This window comes from Labrus mixtus, chromosome 2, assembly GCF_963584025.1.
Source record: "Labrus mixtus chromosome 2, fLabMix1.1, whole genome shotgun sequence".
NCBI classification, from domain to species: domain Eukaryota; kingdom Metazoa; phylum Chordata; class Actinopteri; order Labriformes; family Labridae; genus Labrus; species Labrus mixtus.
This window is the reverse complement of record NC_083613.1, coordinates 10,891,340-10,913,809: the sequence shown is the minus strand read 5'-3', so window position 1 is coordinate 10,913,809 and position 22,470 is coordinate 10,891,340. Positions and strand designations below refer to the sequence as shown.

At 38.6% G+C, this 22,470-nt stretch overlaps 1 protein-coding gene across 1 annotated transcript; it reads left to right on the top strand.

The window, feature by feature from the left end:
- Positions 1 to 5,823: 5,823 nt before the first annotated feature.
- coq7 (coenzyme Q7 homolog, ubiquinone (yeast)) lies at positions 5,824 to 10,789 on the top strand. Its single transcript, XM_061051350.1, has 6 exons — positions 5,824 to 6,010; positions 6,539 to 6,717; positions 6,965 to 7,079; positions 7,674 to 7,813; positions 9,532 to 9,600; positions 10,484 to 10,789. The coding sequence occupies exons 1-6, from the start codon at positions 5,839 to 5,841 to the stop codon at positions 10,559 to 10,561; spliced, it is 753 nt and encodes a 250-aa protein (XP_060907333.1). The 5' UTR covers positions 5,824 to 5,838; the 3' UTR covers positions 10,562 to 10,789.
- Positions 10,790 to 22,470: the final 11,681 nt, after the last annotated feature.

The window sequence follows — 22,470 nt, the reverse complement described above, 5'->3', positions numbered from 1 at the left end:
AGATATTTTGTTAGATTTAAGAAATGACCCTTTCATTTAGAAGTTAGCAGTTTCTCCTCAAGGGCATCACCTCCAATTCTCCAACAGAACTCACTTACTTTATACAGTATATACTAGCTGATGTGTCTCAGCCTGCTACTGAGTTGAATCTAATTTCTGTTGACAAGGCTGTACTTTGACTCATTTTCCTAAGCTTGTTTACATGCTCACTCTAAATAGTCTTGTGTCAGGTGACCTGCATGCCTTTTCTTTATTGGCTTCCTATCTAAAAAGAGGTTATTACCTGAGTGGTTCATTCAGAAATCTCTCTAGGTGTCGTCAGGTGGATTGCCTGAACCTGCATAGGTTTTCAACTCCCCCACAATAAGGAACAGATTTAAACATTATCTCCCATCTATTTGGTATAAAAAATATCACTGCAAGGAATAGTACCAGACAGACAAGGGCCATTTAACTTGTACCAGACGCAGCTAAATACACTCTCCAGTGTCCATGAAAACTGGCGGTTTAGAGTGTGATTAAACTAGGTCTGTATGGTTCACAAGATAGATTTGTGAGAGTAAACAATTCAATAATAGAGGAGAAATCACTTTCCTCTGGTTTCAATCTCGGACAACCATCTATAAAAAGGGTTAGGTGGTGAAGGGTTAGAGACTTGGTGAATTTAATTTTTCTCTTTTTTTGTAAAGTTTTACGAGACATCTTGCCTTTTCCAGAGGGATACCACCAAACCATAAAATGGTTAGCTTTTTCAAACAATCTTGCATAACTTTAATTTCTTTTTCAAACTAGTTTTAGAACAATGTGGGATGATTAACTGTTGTTTTGCAGGGGAATACCATGCAGTTAAAGAATTTATACCGTCAAGAGCAGCCAAACCCATTTTTGTATATCAATATCAACTACGCTCCTCCTGGCTCTAAAAGGAGACAAAAGCAAATGCAGCTCTAGATGTGAGAACACACAGCCTATCTAAGGGCATCTAAGGACACTTTTGCTGCTGATCTTGAACTTCCACCTTTAAGGGATTTCATGGTGGTCGCATTTTATGCAACTGAATGCTTTGATTCTCAAGTTGGGTATTGAATGAACAAAATGTATACTTTTACAGAGACAAATTCAAAATGACATTTCAAAATATAATACTTTGTAAGACACATGCAAACATAGAAAAGTGGAGCTCAGTGTGCTTTTTTCTCCAGATGGGTGAATCCAAGTGTCTATAATGTTATTATTTTTTTTACCTTACTATCACCAAGCATTACATTTAGGGATTTATAACAGTTATTTAACTCTTAAAATTAATTTACCATCATAAGGACTTCAGTGAAAATATGTATTTATTGCATGGGTGTCAGCTTCAGCTAAGAAACTATAAAGCATTACAACTGCTTCAACACTTAGCAGTCACACTGGCAATGCTGTCCTGTACTGTGCTCAAGCACGATAAAAGAGACACGCGGTCGAGTCTGCGTCCGCACATCGGAGAACATGACTGCTGCTTTGTGTCTTTACTTTGAGTCATTTTAGTCAGATACAGACAGAACACTCTGGATGTCTTCATAATAAAGACTGTACCCGAGTGCTCCTGCATGAACTGTACCGAGCCAAAGCTTTCCAAAGCGTGCCAGGGCCAAGGAAGTGTACTGTGCTTGAGCACGGCACGGAGCGGTCACACTGGTCAAACGAACTGGACTTTAGGGGTGAAGCGTGCTTAGATACGGTACGGATCGCCAGTGTGACCGCGCCCTTACTATGTCGTTTTCCAATGATTGCTAGTCACCTGCAATATAACTAAAACTAAAGTAATGTAACTTTACTCGTTTTAAAGAAATTTTACTTATTTTCATAAAATATGGTTGGATGTTTGTGTTAACTAAAAGCTCAAACTTAGAGAAAAATATTATAAACATTCTGGTCCCGCACAGCAACAACTAAAATCTCAAAGATAAAAGTAGAAATACGAGTATTTACATGTAAACTACTTGAATTGATAAAATAACTGTGTGAGAAGAACATACACAAGAGGGCCAATTCCACAAAAAGGTTCAAAGTTTCCAGTTTAAGATGAAATAGATGTTAGTCCAAAAACAAAATATCAGCCAGGACTGGATTGGTGATGAGCATGGCGCTGCTAGTCAAGCTTTTAACCATGTATCTTCTTTTTTTTATTGACAATTGAGAAGGGATTTTTAAGGACAATGTTTTGTGTGTAAACAAAGTCACTGACGTATGTTGCTGTCATATATTCTGCTTCTCGAAAAAACAAACTTGACTTAAAAGCACGCACCAAACACACACACAAACACAATCTTGGGTGTCCCACCACACAGTCAGGGACCAAATGAGACAAGACCTATCATGTCTCCGCTCAGTGAGAGCAGACATTGTTGACTCACTGTAGTCTAGAGGCGCTTAGCCTGGATCCCACCACAGCTATGCACTGTCTGACCAGAGCCTCGGAGCAAGGGTGTGCAGACACACACAGGTCCATGGATGCATGCAAACATTACACAAACACAGTCATAGACACATAGTACATACAGGTTCATAGACACATACATGCCAGTCTCACTTTTTCTCCAGCTCTGTGGTTTTCTCTTTATCTACTCATCAGTCAAAAAAACCCTTAAAGAGTCAGAGCACTTGCACTTTCTTTTAGCCTTTCCCTTTTTCAATTGCTCCACCAAAATGTCAACCCAACTGTTGGTTACTTCATATATCTGTTAATCTTAGAGCGAGTATTTGCTGTTTGGGGTGAGATGCACCTGTCAGTCTGTTCTGCAAAGGCTTTCTGTCAAACGGCTCAGTTTTCCTTCCAAAACCACGTCTGCCACACACTTCTTTGTATCCACAGACACCAAGCCCCAGCCTCATACACAGTGAATCAAATTATGTTCAGGTACGTCCTCACACACATACCTCATTGCATTACCATATCACCTACAACCCCCACCTTTGTGCACTGCGTGTTTACATTTTGGTCTTAATGAATTACACCTTAAACAGCAGTCTATAAATGGCAACTAAGTCAAGAGACCCATTAACACCATTTCTATGTTGGAATAAATCTAGCTGTGCCCGGGTTTTCTGGAACATAATTAGAAATGTGCCCCATGTGAGCACAGCAAATATTCAAGGGCCAATCAGTCAAGGCTGCCCATCAACAGAGTTCATGGGGTTACAAGTAACCCTGTAAAGAAGCCAATATCAAGTGGTGAAAAAGAAAAATATGTAACACGTAATATAAGAATGTCAATTGTAGTCTTGAACCCACTCACAATTATCACCTACAACTTCAGCCACCCTCTGTGTTTAAAGCAAGTTTCAAGTCATTGTTAAACTGACTGGCCTGCAACTTTAGTGTTTTGATTCATTGTTTCCGAGTCAATGAGTTGTTTTCTGCCGCAGCAGGCAGCTCTTTAAGCCCGTAACACTCACAACACACCGTAGATAAAAGCTGGTTAACATCGAGTGGCAAACTATAGGGTCTTTGGCTGTTGCTAGGTTGACAGTTTGAGACAACATTTCCAATATGGCGAGCACCATCGTCGCGCTTCAAAGGTCAAAGGCATCACTGAGACTACATCAACGTTTTATACAGTCTATGGTTAACACAGGGCGAGATGTGATGAAAAAGGACCATTTGCAGCTAAAGAACAAAATATCTTTTCACAAGTTGTTGGTAACAAACATAGCTAAGAAACAAAGTGTCATTATTTACTTACTCATCAGGTGATTGGTAACATGACTCCAGATATGGTTATTTGTAACTTCTGTTCAGAACACAACACTTGTAAACAAGTTAAATTAATGGGAGAAAATGTCAATGTTGTGTTCAACCTGTCCAAAATAGTAAAAAAAACAAACAAACAAAAAAAGATATTAAAGGTTTAAAAAGTTCTAAACAAGAAGCTGAGGCCAAATCGTTTGAGCAACCCTGGACCCTTCTTTCCCATACGTCATCATCATGATTGTTTTCTTTAACCCTCAGAGAGCTTACTACAACGCCAAAGAAGACATCTGTTTTTAACTTGGTAATTCCCAGGGAGAGTCACTTTGTGCATTAAATTAGTGGAGTGCCGCCTTTGAAACTAAACTGTGACACAGGACACCTTTACCGGATATGTTTTCAATGAGGATCCCAGGCGATATTAGGCGTAAGCAGAGCAAATTCTCTAAAAATGTTCTCATGTTCTTGAACATAAAACCTAATGGCACACAATGACCCTCAGGCTTTTGAGGCTCTTGGGCCCCAGTTGTGAATCAAGCCTTGCTTTCACCTGAGACCGACACACTTGCAGAGAACACAAAAGCAACCCGAATGAACTGATATGCAGCCGCCTAAGCACAGCCACCCACAGTCAGACAGACAGATAGGGAAACACATAACCGGTGTCTCACCACAAAAACACACACACACAGAGAAACCGACACACCCCGCCATTCACCGTCCTGGCCTTGTTAACTTATGACCATCACAGCTCTACAGCCGTCAATCCCATCATTCCACAGATTCCTGCGTCCCACGACACCACCACTATTTTATATGCTTTACTGAAACACTTGTGCTTTTTCTGCCCTTTAAAAACAGGAGTTATACAGGCAACTAAATGAAATTTAAAAAAAAGAGAGTGGTGAAAATTAAGAGGCTCAACGCAAACACTGTATGCTAGGTGACTTTCTGTGAGAGGGTCTGTAGTGACACAGTTTTGATTGAAATTAGGTTTATTGTGAAAATTGGGAGGAACTGGAGTTTTGGAAGGGTTTTACAGATGCAGCACTGCCATCTGTAGACCATCCACATGTACTTTGTTTGCTCCTCGGACTCCCTCACCTCTTTGCTTTATTGCCTTATTGTCAGCTTTGGTCTTACATAACAGCTTTATACAAAATGTGCACTTCTGATTTGTTTGACACAGAAAAGCAGAATGTCTGGCCAAAAGGTAATTTTGTGTATTTACTTCTTTTTTTTTTTTTTTTAAAGTTTGGTTTCCTCCCACAAGCCAAAAATATTTAGGTCAGGTGGACTATGTGCAATCTAAATTGCCTGCTAAGTGTGGGTTTGTTTGTGTTGTATTATAGAAATGTGATAGACTTGTGACCTGTCCAGAATCCTAATCTTGTGACCCATAAGAAGTTGGAGACTATGATTATACATCAGAATAGATTCTTCTGATTAATGCAATGCATATTTTAAGACATTATTTCATATGTTTTAAGAAAAAAGAATGATAAGTGCTCCGTATTTAAACTTAGAAGTAAGGAATGTTTTTGTTGTTGTTAAAAGTTTACTTTAACCCTAAACAATTGTAGTCTAAATTCGACATCAACAACTAGGCCCTATATGCATGAGCCTTTGAAGAAAATATCTTCAAGTCTTTAAAGTGAAGATTAGAGAAACAGATTGCTATTTATTGCAAATGCTGGTCCTGCTCAAGCTAAAATTTGTGAAAACAGATCAACTGCCACATTATTTATATATATATTTTAATAGACTAAATAGAAGCACAGGTCCATTCACATTGAACCAATAAGTTCTTAAGCTTGAATCTCAAAACTTTATAAAGGTAGAAAACTCCATATTAAAGGCGATTTTATTCTATTTGTATATTTTCCAAGCAGCTCTGTGTCTACTGTGACAGAAATGTAACAACATAAACCCATTAAAAAAACAAAAGTAGGCCTACATGACGTCACAGCATGTATGTGTTTATGCTGTGCAATGGTCCGCATCTTCGAGATGCATAACATCTACAATGAGGGGGAAAAGAGAAGCCAGGGATTATATAAAGGGGGCGGGGCAGTGTTGTGAAAATCGTAACACTATTACGTCATATGTCTGCGCCAAATCCACCTTCTAAAATCTTCAATGACAATTTTCGCACGTCAGCGCACCAACAGGTTATATCACAAGTGACTGCCCTGCAAAGGGGCACAAACACATTTGTATTAAAAATGTCTAATTGTATTGGTCCAGTGATGATTCGCCAGTGTTTAAAATGCAGAGGTAAGTTATATATTTGACTGAAGCAGCGAAAGCTAATAGCTATTCTGCAAAAATGCTAAAAACACAGATCTAATCTGGTTTTTATTTACATGTAGCTATAATGTCATGGTGAATATATTCTAATTACTGCTGGTCGTTCTTCTATTGTTGTAGCATGTGTCAGGAAAAACAAGTTAAAATGACATGTTTCATAACAGAGTGTTAGCTGATAGTTGCTAACACTAGGCTACTTTAACTTTCTTCAGCACATGTTGAACATGTCAGTACTTAGTTATGAACATATCAGTACTTAGTTATGAACATATCAGTACTTATAGTTATGCAGTGACTGCACACAGAACAGTTTTTCACACACACATGGCACTTTTATTTTAAGGCAAAAACTATCCAAGAGAAGAATTGAGTTACTTTTATTGGTAACAACAGCGGATGCTTGAGCGTCCTGTGTGGATATGTTTTTGCCCTGTAGAGTAAATAGATAATTTATTCATGTGTTAAATGTTGTCACGTGTCTGTTATTGTGTTCAGGTGCTCTGCAGCTCAGCTCACGCGCTTACAGTGTGCTCCCGCCCCCACGCGACAGTGAGGAGAAGGAGATGTTGGACCGGATGCTGCGGGTCGACCATGCAGGTGAGTACGGGGCCAACCGGATCTACGCCGGTCAGATGGCGGTGTTGGGTCGATCTAGGACTGGGCCTCTCATTCAGGTATGTGAAGTGTCAACGTTTGACGCCTTGCTTTGGTGTAGAACATGACATTTGTGTATATGCCTTTAAAAGTATTTTCTGATATTACTTAGTCAAGTGTTGGACTTCAGTCAAGCTCAAACACAGCAGACACGATGTATCATGTTTGGTTGCAGTTTATTGATTCAACAGAAGACATGGCATGAGTTTAACTGTGGGATTTATGACTGTCAATCTTCATGTTGTTGTTTTGTTTTTTTTTTTGCAGGAAATGTGGGATCAAGAAAAGAAACATCTTGAGAAATTCAATGAAATTCTGGCTGAGAACAGAGTTCGTCCCACAGCACTGTTACCCCTCTGGAACATTGCTGGGTTTGTATTAGGTGTGTACATCCCTTTAGCAATTCCCCCAGGTTTTTAAAGTTTAAAGATAAGATGAAAACATCTGCATCTGCTACAGGAGAATGCAAACAATCCTTAGTGTTTGTGTTGCATTTCTGCAACATAGAGGTTATAGCAGGTTACTGTGTCTGAGTACTATCTACCTAGGTCAGGGATGGGCAACTTTGGTCACGGCAAGGGCCACATTCAATTAATTCTCCCTGCCAAAGGGACACATTGTAGTATACAAAAATGATCAATTATGAATCAATTATAAAAAAAAATCAATTATGTCTCAAATTTAACTCAACATATACCAGTGATCAAATATTATTATGGACGTATTTCTGGTTTTCATGATTTCATGGCAGATTTTGTCACATTTTCTTCATGTTTCCAATTCATTGATATGTAAAAATTGACCTGAGGGCCACATTGAGGGTTGATGGGGGCCGCATGTGGCCCCCGGGCCGCCATTTGCCCACCCCTGACCTAGGTAGTCTTCAACAGTTTTAAAACTATATTAAGTTAGGCATTCTTTCTGAAAATAGCGTCTCAAAATGATGTATTTTTTTTTGCCTGTGAATTTACTTCAGGTGCATCCAGCGCACTCCTGGGAAAAGAGGGGGCCATGGCCTGCACTGTGGCGGTGGAGGAGAGTATTTCAGAGCATTACAACAGCCAAATAAGAGCTCTGATGGAGAAGGACCCTGAGAGATACACTGAACTGTTACAGGTGAGTCAGCCACCGTATTCTATATAACTCTTATCACTCACACTGTTCTCTGTGTTGTGTGTTATTGTGGATATATGACTTGTTGTTTAGTGTTGCACAGAAACAAAAAAGTGTCTGAACTATACAATGAATATGTGTAGAACAATTGTGTTGTCCAGGAGAGCAATTCAATATTAGAAAGAGAGCTAGACGTTCTCATTTAAAGGTAAGGTTTCTAGAAAGCTAGCGCTATCAGGTATTCTACTATGTGTGTGCATGTGTCTGTGTGAATACACATTTTGGAAGGAAGCATTGTTTATTCAAACAGAGTACCTGAAGAATGGCATTGTTCTCCAGGCTGAGTCCACATATTGTTTTAGCACAGAAACAAATATGAGGTTACATCAAAAAGAAGCCAGTGTGTCTGCTCACATCTGGCTGTGTCTAGTGACCACTACTTATCAAATATCACTTTCCTTCTTTACATCCAAACATTTATATAGCCCACCTACAATATGAACTGATTCTGAAACAGTGATGAAGACTTGCAGCCGAGATAATGAGTCATAAGACATGGGCTGATGTCAACAAGCTGGATATACAGTTAGTGTTGACATGATAGAATAACATCATATAAAACAATGAAAAAAGTCATATTTTATTCTATAGCTATTCAGATTATCCGTGAACTGTATGATCTTCACTCCAGTGTCTATTAACAATGAAAAGCAGACTCAAAGATCAATGTTATATAAGCTTGTTTCCTTTCCGTTGCATTATTATAAAGCATGATCAACTTCTAGTAAACATCGGGTTTCCACATGCTGTCAGGAACTCTTCTGTCCTCCACAAACAGGATCATCCAAATTGAAAAATAAAAAATATTTGTTGTCCTTCACTGAATTAATATAGGGCAGGATTTGTTTGACATTTTCGTACATAGATCTCTTTGCTACATAGACTTTGTTTTTACATGCTTGTAATGACATGAGGAATAAAAAAACTCAAACTTACTCAAGCGGTTAGATTTTAAATCATGAGATAATGACGGTGAACTGTCACTCAACGTCATTGTTTCCCTGGAGATGGAGACTAGGGAGTCCAAGAAACTTTGCACACGCACTGCAGAAAGAAAGCATCAATATGCATCCTAGACCAACTCTGAATGAGGCCGCACAAGTGAGATCTCAATGTGTTCTTAATGCATCTAAGAGATAAGAATTGTCCCGTTTTATCAAACAGTAAATATACTGTTTTTTATCTACTTATTTTATTTACAATTTAATAACATATCTATGTATATATTACCACATGTAGAAATGGCCTTACTTATCTAGGTAAACATTTGTCATTGGGCTATATTACAGTTCAGCTTGTATCTTTCTTTTTTTGGAGACATTGAATCATTTGGAAACACAATCATTTGTAGTAAAAAGGTTGAAGCGAGTGCTGGGTCAAAAAATGTAGAGAAATCCGGTGCTCTTAAAGGATAAGGGACAGAGGTCAAATGGCTAATAAATAAATGACTGTCCTTATTACAAACAAAGTTCATTGTGAAGAAATGGCAGTTTCAACTTTTTCAGGATAGATACTCTAAAAAGAAGGTCAATCAAAGTGTGTATTCATCAATTTTAAAGAATCAAAAAAAGTGTGTGGGCTTTGTTGAAATGATTTCAGTGTTACAAACACCTGAAAGAAATATTAATTCTAATAAATCATCCTCTGATATATTTCAATAGGTAATAAAGGAATTCAGAGATGATGAGATGGAACATCATGATACAGGATTGGAACACGATGCCGAATCAGTAAGTATATTTTATAATCTTAATCTGAAACTTGGTTTGTTAATAATAACTTTGATCTCTGTGCTTGATGTGTTACCTTTTGTTGGTGATGTAGATTTAGCTCACTGGTATCTATTAGGTGTCATCACAAACTCTCTTTCTCATTTCACTACAATCTGTTCAAAGTGCTCAGTTTAAGGAAAAATGTGTAACTCTGACACCTAGTGTTTCAAATTGGTACTGCAGTCCAAATTCAAACCATTTAGAAGCCGATGTGCACCCAGGTTGCCATGTTGCTGACACAGATGCTTACTTGTTTAGTCGGCTCTGCATCAGTCTTGAAACCTTTCTCTCTTTTTTAAAAGCATCTCCAATATTTATCCTCATTTTACCACGTTTCTGGTCATGGAGCTTATTAGAAAAATGCAGAGGCTTTTTTAGGTCAGGTGGAACCAGTTATTTCTGAACTAGTTCGCTTGCCCGCTTTCATCATTGCAACATCTGTTGGTTTGCTGTTTGCCTGGCAAACCGAGGGCGAGGGGAAAAACAGCCGTGAGGGGTGGCCACCTACTTCTGTAATCAAAACAAAAACAAACCAATCCAGACCCAAATAAAAACTTAGGAGGACATACTGACTGTGGCGTTGTTGTCAGAGAAGCCAGCACTTCAACATTGCATGTTTCCTTAATGTCTGATGATGTAGTAAGGTCATTTTATGATTTCATTCAGTAGATATATTATATATTTGTCCTTTAAATCGACTTCAATAAATGTAAAACACATGTTTATGTGGTTAACTTCTTTGGTTTTTTATTCATTGTTTTTTTTTTTTCTTCAGTTTTTATGATTGCCATTCAAAGTACTCCAATTTAAACTATGTTTGCTTTTTTCCCTTTTGATTTAGATACCTGGATACTGGCTTCTAAAAAATGCTATACAACTGGGCTGCAAAGCTGCAATTTATGTTTCACAACGTGTCTAACCTACTTGTGTCGACTCATTTTGTGTACATACATTCTCCTAAATTTATATTTTATTTCAAACTCTACTCCCATTGTAAATGAACTTTCATGTGTGTCCATACGTTCTAAGATTACAATCATTGCAGTAATCATTCCTCTGTTATCTACAAGAACCTACATTGTACTGCTTTGCTCAGTGTTCATTACATGGACTGCAGAACCTTTCTAAATAAAATTGCATATCTCTACACTGTTGTCTCATTTGTGTTGCAATCGGTGCCCTGAGTGCCAGTCCGCCTGAGGATGATGAAGATGACAATAATAGTAAAAATAATAATTATGATAAAGATAATATTTGTGTACCATTTTTTTTTTTTAAATCAATGTACCAAATACTTAGTTTAAAACCAACAATACAACTCCGTCCTAGTTCTAGCTACGTCCACCAGTTAGTTTAGAACTGAAGAAGCCTTTCGGAGAGTTGAAACGTCTTCAAGATCTTCAACCAGCCCAGTTGTCTTGACCATGACCTGGATGACTGAGAACCTACACAGACAACAATACAACAATTAAAAAACTAAAAACAGACAATTACAACTAGAACACATCATTAATATATTTTAAAAAGCTACACAGACAGGTGGTTGCTTATACAGTATATATAACTTAATCACACAGTGTCTTTAGAAGGGCTATAAAAGCTGAAACTGATTTAATTTCATTGCCAGGCTGCTCTATAGTCTTGGTGCCTTAACAACTAAGGTATAACAACGAGGTAGAAATATAGATGCAGTAGTGTCAAATGAAATAAGGGCATTAATAATGTTTTTAGGATGATATATTGATGCTGATTAGAACTCAAAAACAGCTGTCGGTGTTGTGTTTTGCCTCTGTGCACCGTCCGTCAGCTCCTGTGTCCGACCGGACTTAAAGCTGTTCATTTGCACTTACTGACATTGTTTCCTCCTTAGATCCTTGGTTGTGTTGTATTTACTCTCTGATATCTGTCGCTTTTGATCAAAGTGTCTGCCAAATGAATTGTAGAATCACCTGCTCAATATCATCATGATTCATAAACCACTTGACTTCTGTTAAATTCCTGTGTGAGAAAAAAACTGTAAAACTCTACCTGCTAACCTAAGTTCAGTGTACATTCAAAATGACTTGTTTCTCTTTGACCACCTGTTAAACATGAAGTCACCTAGCATCTGTAAAATCAGTTATCTGGTGTTTCCCTGCCATAGAGCAACATCACATTTCTCTTTAATTTATCTGAATAATGTTTTGTTATTTTTATGTCCTTAAATCGTTTTCTGAGAGTTAAGGCAAATGTAACTGTGTTGTAAGCATAGTTAATAAAAAGAAACTGAACCAATTAAAGAACCAAGTATATGCCAGTAAAGGGAAAAGGGAAGGGGGCTAAATTGTCATGATTTGGTTTTGTGTTTGAGTTTCCCTGTTTTATCCCAGTGTTGCTTGTTCCCCTTGTGTGTTAATGTTTCCTAGTGTTCATGGTTTTTCCCTTGTGTGTTTCCTAGATTTGTCTTCAGTGTTTTCTGTTTTATTTTGTCATTTATTATCCTCGTGTATCTCTGTGTTCTAGTGTGTTTTGTTAGACTCTTGAGTTCTGTGTGTCTTTAGTGTTTCATGATTTAGGTTGTAGTTGTCCTCAGCGTTTCTTGTATTCCTGCCTCTGTGTGTTTCCCAGTGTGATGGCCCTGATTGTCCTCACCTGTGTCTTGTTGTAAGTTGCCAGTGTTGTATGTTGTATGTTGTATGTTGTTGGAATGTCAGTTTTTGCTCGTGCTCCTCTGTGGCTCCCTGTTTTTGATCCCTGTGTTTTTTGTTGAACTTTTGAAAGTAAGTTTTTGTTGCCTTTGGCCTTTTTGTTAATTAAATATTTTTGGTTATTCTGCACTTGGGTCCACCTCCCTTGTTTTTCCAACCGTTCGTAACACTAAATGGCCCTGTTGTAACCTACAGTGGAGTACAACCGTGCTATTTAGCCTCCTGAGCAGGACTTACTTGGGGTGGCTTAGGATCAGTGGTAGAGTCGTCGTCTCTCAACTGGAAAGTTGGGGGGTTCGATCCCCAGCTCTTGCAGCAACATGTCTGATGTGTCCTTTGGCAAGACACTTTACCTCAAGTTGCTCCTGCTGCTTTGACTGCGGCATGTGTATGAATTGATTAGTAAATACTGATGGACTCTTTACTTAGAAACCTCTGCCATCAGCGTGTGAATATGTGACCTGCGGTTTAAAAGCGCTTTGAGTAGTCAGAAGACTTGAAAAGCACAATACTAGCTCAAGTCCATTTACCATATACATGAAAGTAAGAGTTAATCCATCAGCTTTGTTTTAAGCTAGAGTTTCAACAAACTTTTAAGGCAACTAATAAAAATATAATGATTTACTTTATTCAAAGGCTGAACTTTGGTCTAAAGGGATACAAACTGAGAATTATCCTGCACCTGCTGTAAGGAGGATTAGTGAAGCAGGTGGAAATATTAATAACTGCAGCATCAATAACACTTTGTTGTTCAAAATTAAATTGTGGGAATTAATTAGAAGAAATTATTAACTGAGCTTAAATACCCCCCCCCCCCCCAAAAAAAAGGCTTCCTGAGTTATCATGTATCTGCCAGTGCAGGGCAATGGAAAAAAGATGTTATCAAAAGATTTCACATCTGCCCTTCAAGAAAGCATAAACCTAAAAAAAGATGTAATAAGGACACAATGTAACTTGTGCATTGCCATCATACCCTTCAACAAACTATGCTGTTTCTCATGTAATCGTTCATCGATCAAGCTGAGCAATGGCTTGTCATCCTGGCCTAACTGCTAAGCGCCCTCACACAGCTGTTCTGGGTACATTAGGTCACTCAGAAGGAAGGATTGACAGGGGGTTTGTCTAGGGGCCCCTAATCTATTAGCCCTTTCAGCAGCTCGAGCAAAGTGTTCATTCTGCTCCGAGTCGATATCATGTTATCCTCACTGTACACAGAGCGACCAAAGGCCATTGTACCCATGATGTAGCCTTTTGATGTATTGGGGAAAGATGAGGCAGTGATTTATAGACTGTAGTGCATGCTAACAGGCATGACATTCTTTAATGGTAATTTGTCAGGCAGAAAGGAAGATTGAAAACATCATAGTCTACAGGGTACTATATGAGCCCAGATAGGCGACAAATTAAAATAAATAAACAACATGATGTCATTTTTTTTCTAGATTTATTTTTGGGCTTTTTGTGCCTTCAGTGTTATGACAGGGAAGTTGATATAGTCTGAATTTAGAGAGAGAGCAAGCTGGGTACGACATTTGGGAAAGGAGCTACAGGTCAAACTGGAACTCTTGCCGCCCGCCCAGACGACCACAGCCTCTGCACATGGGGCGCGCACAAACCACTACACCAACATCATGTAAATTGAAACAACCTGGGGTTGGCCACCATTGACGCCCAGTGCATCTTCAATCTACCTGTCTGTGCAACAACATAGAAAACGGAATATGATGAGATATACTCTTAAGTCCCCATGGGAAAATCTGTTTCACAGAGCATAAAATCACACAAATTAAAGAACCTCAACACCATATCACATGTTAATCCTAACATACTGGGTACAACCAGCCTATTAAAAGGAAAATACCATGCAAACGTTGAGGATTTTACAAAAAAAGTCGAGAGCTCTGTCTAATGTGTTGGTTCAGTTGATAGGTGTTTCACGTGATAGCTTCTGAAGGCCATTGCTTTTGATTCAGAAACTCTTCTTACTCTTCATGGTGAATTTAAAACACGTTATAATATTAATGCTAATAATAGTGGTGAGCATGTAAATGAAGACTAAAGGGTTAGGACTGGTTACGTTTATTCACTTCTTCCTACAGCATTTTCGAACATGGACTAAAAAAGAAAACAAATGGAGACATTACAGAAAGTATGCTCTCATTGTTGTTTGCTTAGTTTGCATGTATATTTTCAGTATCAGTATCAAATTAGTAACAAAAGTATCAGTCAAATAAATGTCAGCAGTCACCTTCTTTTGTGTTTTTTGTTTAATACTGAACAAATAAAATGTTAACATGGGAAACATGTTATCTGCCTAATATCAGCATGTTTGCATTTTCCCTCCAAGCACATGCTGTGCTACTGTAGGTTCCCACAAAGCTGCAGGCATAGCTGTACACTGGCTAGCCCAAGACAGTCAAACAGGCTACAAAGCCCCTAAATTTGGATTTTTCTTTCAACATTTGTTTCAAATATTAACAATTAGGCGTATAACCATCATATTCACTGAAATAATTCCTTTGAATTATCATCTGTCAGGCATCAATATCTGCACCAGAAGTGTCTCCCAGAGGTGAGCTGTTACCCCGGTTCTCAGGCTCTGATCTATTTTGCAAAGCATGAGGTCAGAGGAGTTATTATAGCTGGACTTGGTTTGCACATCAGACCTGACCTCGAGGGTTAATGTGCCATGTGACATCAGTTCAATAAAAATAGCTTCAAACAGGAGAGTAAAAGCTCAAGTGAAACAACGGTGTCCCCGCTATGTTTGTTATGGTAGTGAGTATTAAGTCTTTGGTGCGTTACGTAAAGGATGAATAACCTGAAACTTAACAGTCAGTGCATTGTATTAAGTCTTGTTCAGCCACTCTTTTTTTACTAATTGCACACACACATGGTTGTCAGCTTATCAGAATGTATTGGTCATTATTACTGTTCAACTGCTGATGGGCTTTGTCAGTGCCATGGCAACCAAATTCCTTAGTTATTCCTAAACGTATCTAAGCGCTTACCTGTTCAAAATAGATTTATTGCTCAGTTTTGCTGATCACAATGAGTCCCTATATTCCCACAGCAGAGATACATTTTCCAGGTCATAACATCATTATCATGAGCCGATCTGCACTAAATATTTTCTTGTTTTATATGATGATAAAAACACAGGCATAAAATTATCTTCCAAGAGTCACGGGAGGTCAGCCACTTTACATAAGCAACATGAGACCGTAGGCAGCTTTGCAAATCAAAGGTAGATCATCATCCAATATCTCCGTCCCAGATTAATAGTGCTGACAGTTTTATAGCAAAGCGTAACCGTTTAAATAAAGTAGTAGCGTCATTTTGTGTGACAAAATTACCAGTGAATAAAATCAGTCGTGACAACACAGTCAGAACCCAAATATATTAGCTGCTTTAAAAAAGAAGAAGGATGAAACGTTTAGACACAGTTTTTGTTTCATTGAATCAGAAAAGTACGTCTGCAGCAGTCTATGGCCATCAACAGTTCATGTGAACGGTTTAGGTGCTTTTCTAAGAATCACACCCAGAGGAATCTGCTGAGTCTCTGACTAAGATATTGGCAACACGAATTTGAAAAGAGCAATAAAACATAACTGGGACTGTCTTGCTAGCCGTGAATAATTGAGGTTGTAAATTTTCAGAAGCACAAATATTACAAATCCTTGTGAGTTATAAAAGCTTTCGGATACAGATAGTATTTGTTCTTGGCTACGATATGTGCCCGCTGTCATCCTGCAGGCCTTACTGGAAATTATAGTATCTAATACCTGATAGATAGCACAAGGCCCATATGTAGAACAGAGAAGTAAAAGAGCATTTTGAAGATTTCATTCTTTAGAATCACATTACTGACAGTCTTGTAGTGATAGTATTCACTTATTGTCTGACCATAATATTTCCAATCCGTAATGCACTAGTACACAAACATTTCAAAACAGTGGAGGTTTGGGAAGACAGATGTATGCTGTAAGACACCATAACTTTTTAACTGATGCTTAACCCATTTAAAGTAGTTGTCTTTCCAGGCAAGTCAGACATATTGGAGGGGAAAACAGTCCACCAACAAGACTTTCTCCTTCAAGCCAAATTGCTGAATATGTTAGGGTATTTATAGTCCTATTGAAACTTATGTCAGCCATATGCTCTTTTTTAGCATTCTGTCCCCTAAAACGCAAACACCTTCTTGAATGTTGAAGCCCCTTGAAACCCAAGGGGCTTTAAGTCCAGTTTGAAGCTGGTTTAAGCAATAACCCTAAAACATATGGGAAAAGGGAGTCACAACTTGTTAGTCTAACTATTGTATTAGCATCACCAACAGAAAAAGTAGTTGTCTGACGCTAGGTGACTATAGTCAGCTGTTTGAACATATATTTAGGTAACCTTCATTGCATTTAAAGAGACACACACACTAAAACAGAGTGTTCTGAGAGAGCTGGTTTATACAGGGTCACAAACCTCCTCTGGTGGTTGAGTCATGTTATATTTTGACCAAAACACAGCACAGATGTTTCATTTAGACCACAGGGGACTGTTTTAAAAGGTGGAAAAGGGGGATAATATGTCCCCTTTAATATGGCTAAGCATGGTGCTAACCTGACTTCTGGGAAGATAATTACATTATCATTTGTCTGATGAGCTCATCCTACTTGACCGCCTAGGGCTATAAAACTAACACAGATGCTAACTGTCATGTAACCATACATTTTATGTACATGCCATTTGCATGCATATTACAGAATGCATCGCCTTGACCCTTTAACAAGGGGTTCCAAGAATTGAGGGACCATTAACTCAAACTGATTCACTTGAGTTTTTAATGTTCTTCTAGTTATCCAGGTCAAATGTTCACATGCAGCAGCATGGGTTGAAAATCAACCACACTCAGACAGGCAATTCTATAAATAGACAACAGTAAACATTTTTCTGTGGCATGAGTATACCTATAAATACATTCAAAGTGACTATGCTTAGAATACTGTCATATGCTCTGAAAATGTGATCATGGCTGTCCTTTATCTTTGCTTGAATTCATGCACTGAAAGAGATACCATGCACATGTGCATGTTCACATATATTTGACTACTTACAGCACCATAAATCATTTGTATGATTGAGGTTTGTGTTGCCTGACTGAGCTGTGAACACGTGTCCACATGTCTTCAGTGTGGAACGACAACACATGATGCAAAGGGCTGACATCACTTCAACTGGAATCTCATATTTACGGCCTGCCACACTGTGCCAAATACCAATCGCTTTGTCGAAAAGACACAACTCAAGGTCGGTCTTTGAGGATGGTTATTCAGAACAAAATTTACAACATTTAATTTGGTGATAACAGACAACGTGTTGCACCAATTTTACCATAAAATAACAAGCTATTTTAAAGACCATGTACAGAAGTACGACCACAAGACAGTTCTCAGGATTGGAATATATGGCAGCTCAATGCTTAATCAGCATCTTTTAGAAGTGAGGTGAAATGTATATAGAGCTACAATTCTAAGTCCTTGATCCAAAACCAGGGGTCCTTTATGTTTAGATGTTGCCAGTTCAATACTCACTTCAGGCTAAAGTCTCTCAACAATTATTGAGGTCTTTTTAACAGTTTTATGTATCTGGAGAGCCTACGGTAGATTGAATCATTGAATTGTGTTGAAAGGCATTCATGGTCTACAAAGCCTGAATCATGATCCCAGAATTTCCTATTATAATACTATTGCATCAGGATTTTTGCTTATCTACTCACATCTCAATGCTTACTGAATGAAACTGCACAAACGTCTTTACTTTGCAGGGATCCAACAAGTGAGATCTTAATTACTTCTCTTCTGCTGCTATAATAGGTAAAAGCTTTAATTTGAACAATTCTGTTTTATGACCAAATACATTGTGCTAGCATGTTATCACACAGAACTAAGATCTTGAACTACAGTAGTTAAACTATATTAACACTAAACATCGCAATGTTAGCAAGACGCACAGCTGTGCCTTAATGCAAACTTACAAATTCACTGGCGTGGTTGTCTTTAAGCCAAATTGTTCAGTGCCCAAGAGGTTTTGGGATGTATATAATTTCTTTTAAGACCTGAGGTATCAACAAATGCACTTGGATGGACATGAGCTTGTTTAGAGCTTTTCTAGTCCTTTGACGACTCAATCATAATATATAGATATCAAGCACTGAGCTTATATTTGCATGTTCGTTCACTTATAAGACAAATCTTGTGCTGTTTACACTTTTTTTGCGTAACAGTAGTATTGTTGATTAGGTGTGACAACCTATTTGAAGAACTCTAGAAGTGTGTGAGCTGAGCATAGCATTACCTCATTACTGGTATCCAATCTCTGCACTGACAGGTTCAGTGCAGTGATGTGTTGGTTCAGTATTACTCCAAGGCTGAGTTGCTCTTCCACTGTGTCATGAGGCTCAAAGAAACTTCAAGCTGTTACTTGAACTTAGAATGCATCTTCCACCTCATTTAGAGCCCGTGACCGTTTTTATATTGAATCCTTTATTTATCCATAAAGGTCACATTGACATATAATTGCTATTTTTCCAGTACTTTTAAAGATGGGCATTAAAAAAATAAAATAATGTTTCACAAAGGCAAGAGAACAGTATAAAGGCTGTGACGCAAGGTCTAAATTAGATGGCTCTTCAACCTGAGCCTGGCTCTGCTAACGTTTTCAGCCACAATATGTAACTTTCCCAACGTATAAATAGTAGTACAATAACTTTCAACAGAAAGTGGCTTCTATCCGATGTCCGCAGACCGGCCCTGTCACCTGTTTACTGAACTGTGTACCTTTGGCTGAGGTCATCTCCTGAGAAGTGCGTACAGCACTAGTTCACACACCAGCCTTCAGTTTTACAAAGAAACCACTCTCAGTAAGCTCCTTACTGAGTGATTCAATGACTGAGGCTAAGAGACGGAATAGGACAGTGATAGATTAAGCTTACATTAGAAAAAGAGAGTGTGACCGAGCAGGGATCCGACGGCAGGTTGTACATCCCTGCAGAGATTATACATAACAGATTTTGACATATTGGTATTGTTGTCATCATTGTCTCATGTTAAGCAAATTTAGCAGGTGCAGAAAGTGATCCAACCCAAGTTATGTCTCAGGTTTGCATACAAACACATTAACCAATCTTATGCCAACAAGTTGTCTCTCCTTATCAGTCTTCAATTTAGCTTATAATTAACTTGCTGCCAAGTGCTTTGCTCATGGGATTTATTTTGGGTCTCTGTGTAACAAAGAGTACAATCTAGAACTTCTCTTTTTGTAAACTTTCTTGATATAGCCTTTCCTACAAATTGGTGCTATACAAACCAGATTGATTGATTGTCTTATTGATTGATTTATTGATCAATTGGTTGCTTGATACAGAGCCATTGTGCTGTGAATTTATGATTTGTTATATAAGATAAAAAAATAGTTCACTTTCCAAATTCTTAACATTTCTATTTTTTGTTTGTTTAATTTTAAAGATTATTATTTGGTATTTTTCCCTTCATTTGATAGGACAGCTTTAGAGTGACAGGAACTACGGGGGGAGAGGCTGGGGAGATGACATGCACCAAATAGAGCCAGGATCAAGAGTCGAACTTGCAAAAACAGTATAATACATGGAGCCTCTGTACAATTGGGCTCCTGTTATATATGAACTGAGCTAACCAGCATCCCTCTTATCGTTTTATGATCATTTTATGACTCATACGCTACCGACGAAGCAGCAGGAGCAACTTGGGGTTAAGTGTCTTTCCGAAGGACACATCAGACATGTGGCTGCAGGAGCTGTGGGATCGAACCCCCGACCTACCACAGAACCACAACCACCCCCATAGTGAGTTTTAGAATGAATTGTCCAATGTGCTCTGTATATTCCTAAAATGTACCAACAGTAAGGCAACATTTATTATCATGACCAACATTGATGTTGGGGAAAAAACTGCCAATTTGTAATTTGCAATAATGCAATATGTATTTGCACAAAGTTACATTGTGATATACAACATGTCCTTTACACAGCTTTGACTGTAAAGGGTCATGTCAGTGGCATTCACACTGGAGGCTGAACATATTTTGTGTGGATGAAGGTGTGTCTGGCACGCTTGAGAGGTAGAGAGAACTAATGGTTTGTTCAGCAGAGTGAGCTGCAGACTTTTCACTTGTCAGCTTTGCTTTTGTATGTAGTTACATCACCCTCCACCCTTCCAACCCTCCTGAATCCAACACCATGTATTCCTGCCATCCACCCCTTCTCCATCTATCACACTGATATTTGGGCAGTCTGCAAAAGGTTACCACGCGAGGCCTCTTAACACCTGGTTGGAGGGATAGTTTTGCTCACCCCACCTGGTACTGATGTAGAATAATACAGCGGCCCAACACTTAACACTGATCCCACTAAGACCCCAGTCTGTCATCTTTACTGATTGAATGGAGAGTACTGGCATTGTAACTCAGGCCAGGTCTCATATCTATCGCCTGAGGCTTGTTTTCATCTTATCTCCTATTAATCATGGGCCTCTTTCCCAGCTATGCCCTCCACTGCTGATGACAGCATAGATTCAGAGTGATGCTGTTGCAGATTGTCAAATTACACGCAACATGACACGGGGAGCTGCAAGAGATATGGATAACAACCCTATGATGGGTCTTATTGTGGAGTGTTTGATGCCAATAGGGGTTTTGTTCAGTCCTTAACCACTCTTTGAATTGAATCTTTTGCTCGTATACGTTTGGATTTCGTGGATTCGACCTTTGGTCTTTAAAGCTTTCAGCCATGAAATATTCTCGCTCCTGGTCGGGGCCCTCAGTCTTGAGGCTGGTGATGACACACATGCTCAGCAGACAAAGTGCCCGAACCACCCAGGCTTTAGGTGTCCTGACCTTGGAGATTAGGTGTGAAAAATAGCAACTCAAAGGGATAAAGTACACCTCCTTTACTGCACAAGGGGTCAAAGTGTTGCCTTAAATTGGGAGAAAATGAACACGTCTTATGAGCCCTCCGTGGGCAATGCAAAATGTTTGTTTATGAAAGGTAAAAAGACAAATCAAATGAATGGCTCTGATGGGATTTAAGTGTTTATTTTGAATTCTGCTGTATGTGGCCGTGTTTAATCCATGTGGGAGTTGAATCTCTGAAGATGTAGAACACAATTTTACTTTTCTCCATTGATCTGAAGCCCACTTTGTAAATCGTATCATTCTGCCCAATCTCATATCAAAGAAAAACAAAATAGCAGCAATGCCATCTCTGTGTTCGTGACATTCTAGCGAAAATGGTGAAGGATTTACAGCACTTTCTTTCGCTTTTCAGCTATTTGAGGTATCTGCTAAACAGATTGTTGCATTGATTTCTGGGAAGACAGATGGTGATGTGCCTGCTTCAAGACAACTGAAGGAATGAAGAATTGTTAAGCTCCGTAGATCAAATTCAGTATAGTGATGACCTAAAGCTATATTTTTATTGCGCTTAGCTGCATACAGTCTCACTCGCATACTTTCAGTAGCTTTGTTTTCTTTTTGGCCCCAGTTGAAAGTATCTAAAATAGCATGAAATGCTTGAAAATGTGACAAAAATACCATATTTGTCAGCCAAAGGAGTCAGACAAACCTTGTGGATCTGTCTGCCTTGTTAGTACATCTTTACATAGTTATAATTGTATACAGCATACTCTTTTGTCCTATTCTCTTTTTCCAAAACAGATATATAAACCATCACACACCTAGACTAAAGACATATCAGTCTCTAGTTATGCTGCTATAGGCTAAGTAGCGATACATTGAGCAACAGTTTCCCCCTTTCACTCTCCATCTGTAAATGCATTCATGTACCTCTAATGAGTTTTACCAACATGTCAATCAGATTTCTGTGGATCATTGTTGCAGATTGGTTTATCTGTATACTGCTGCGCTACCCAGACAATACATACTTTTAAGGACATTTAGTGTGCTGACTTTTCTGTTTTCTTCATTGTTGCAGACTGCTTTCTGTGGTAGATCTGTCTGAACTAACTGCTACAATTAATATTGTAACATGTGAGCCCCCTTCTCTGTCTGTTTTTCTAAAACCATCTCGCTCTTTCTGCCCTCTCCTTTATCCTCCTTT

Coding starts and splice junctions, on each gene's coding strand:
- coq7 (XM_061051350.1), top strand. CDS start 5,839: ATGTCTGCGCCAAATCCACCTTCTAAAATCTTCAATGACAATTTTCGC. Junction 7,080..7,673: donor CATTGCTGGGTTTGTATTAG/GTGTGTACATCC, acceptor AATTTACTTCAG/GTGCATCCAGCGCACTCCTG. Junction 9,601..10,483: donor TGGAACACGATGCCGAATCA/GTAAGTATATTT, acceptor CTTTTGATTTAG/ATACCTGGATACTGGCTTCT.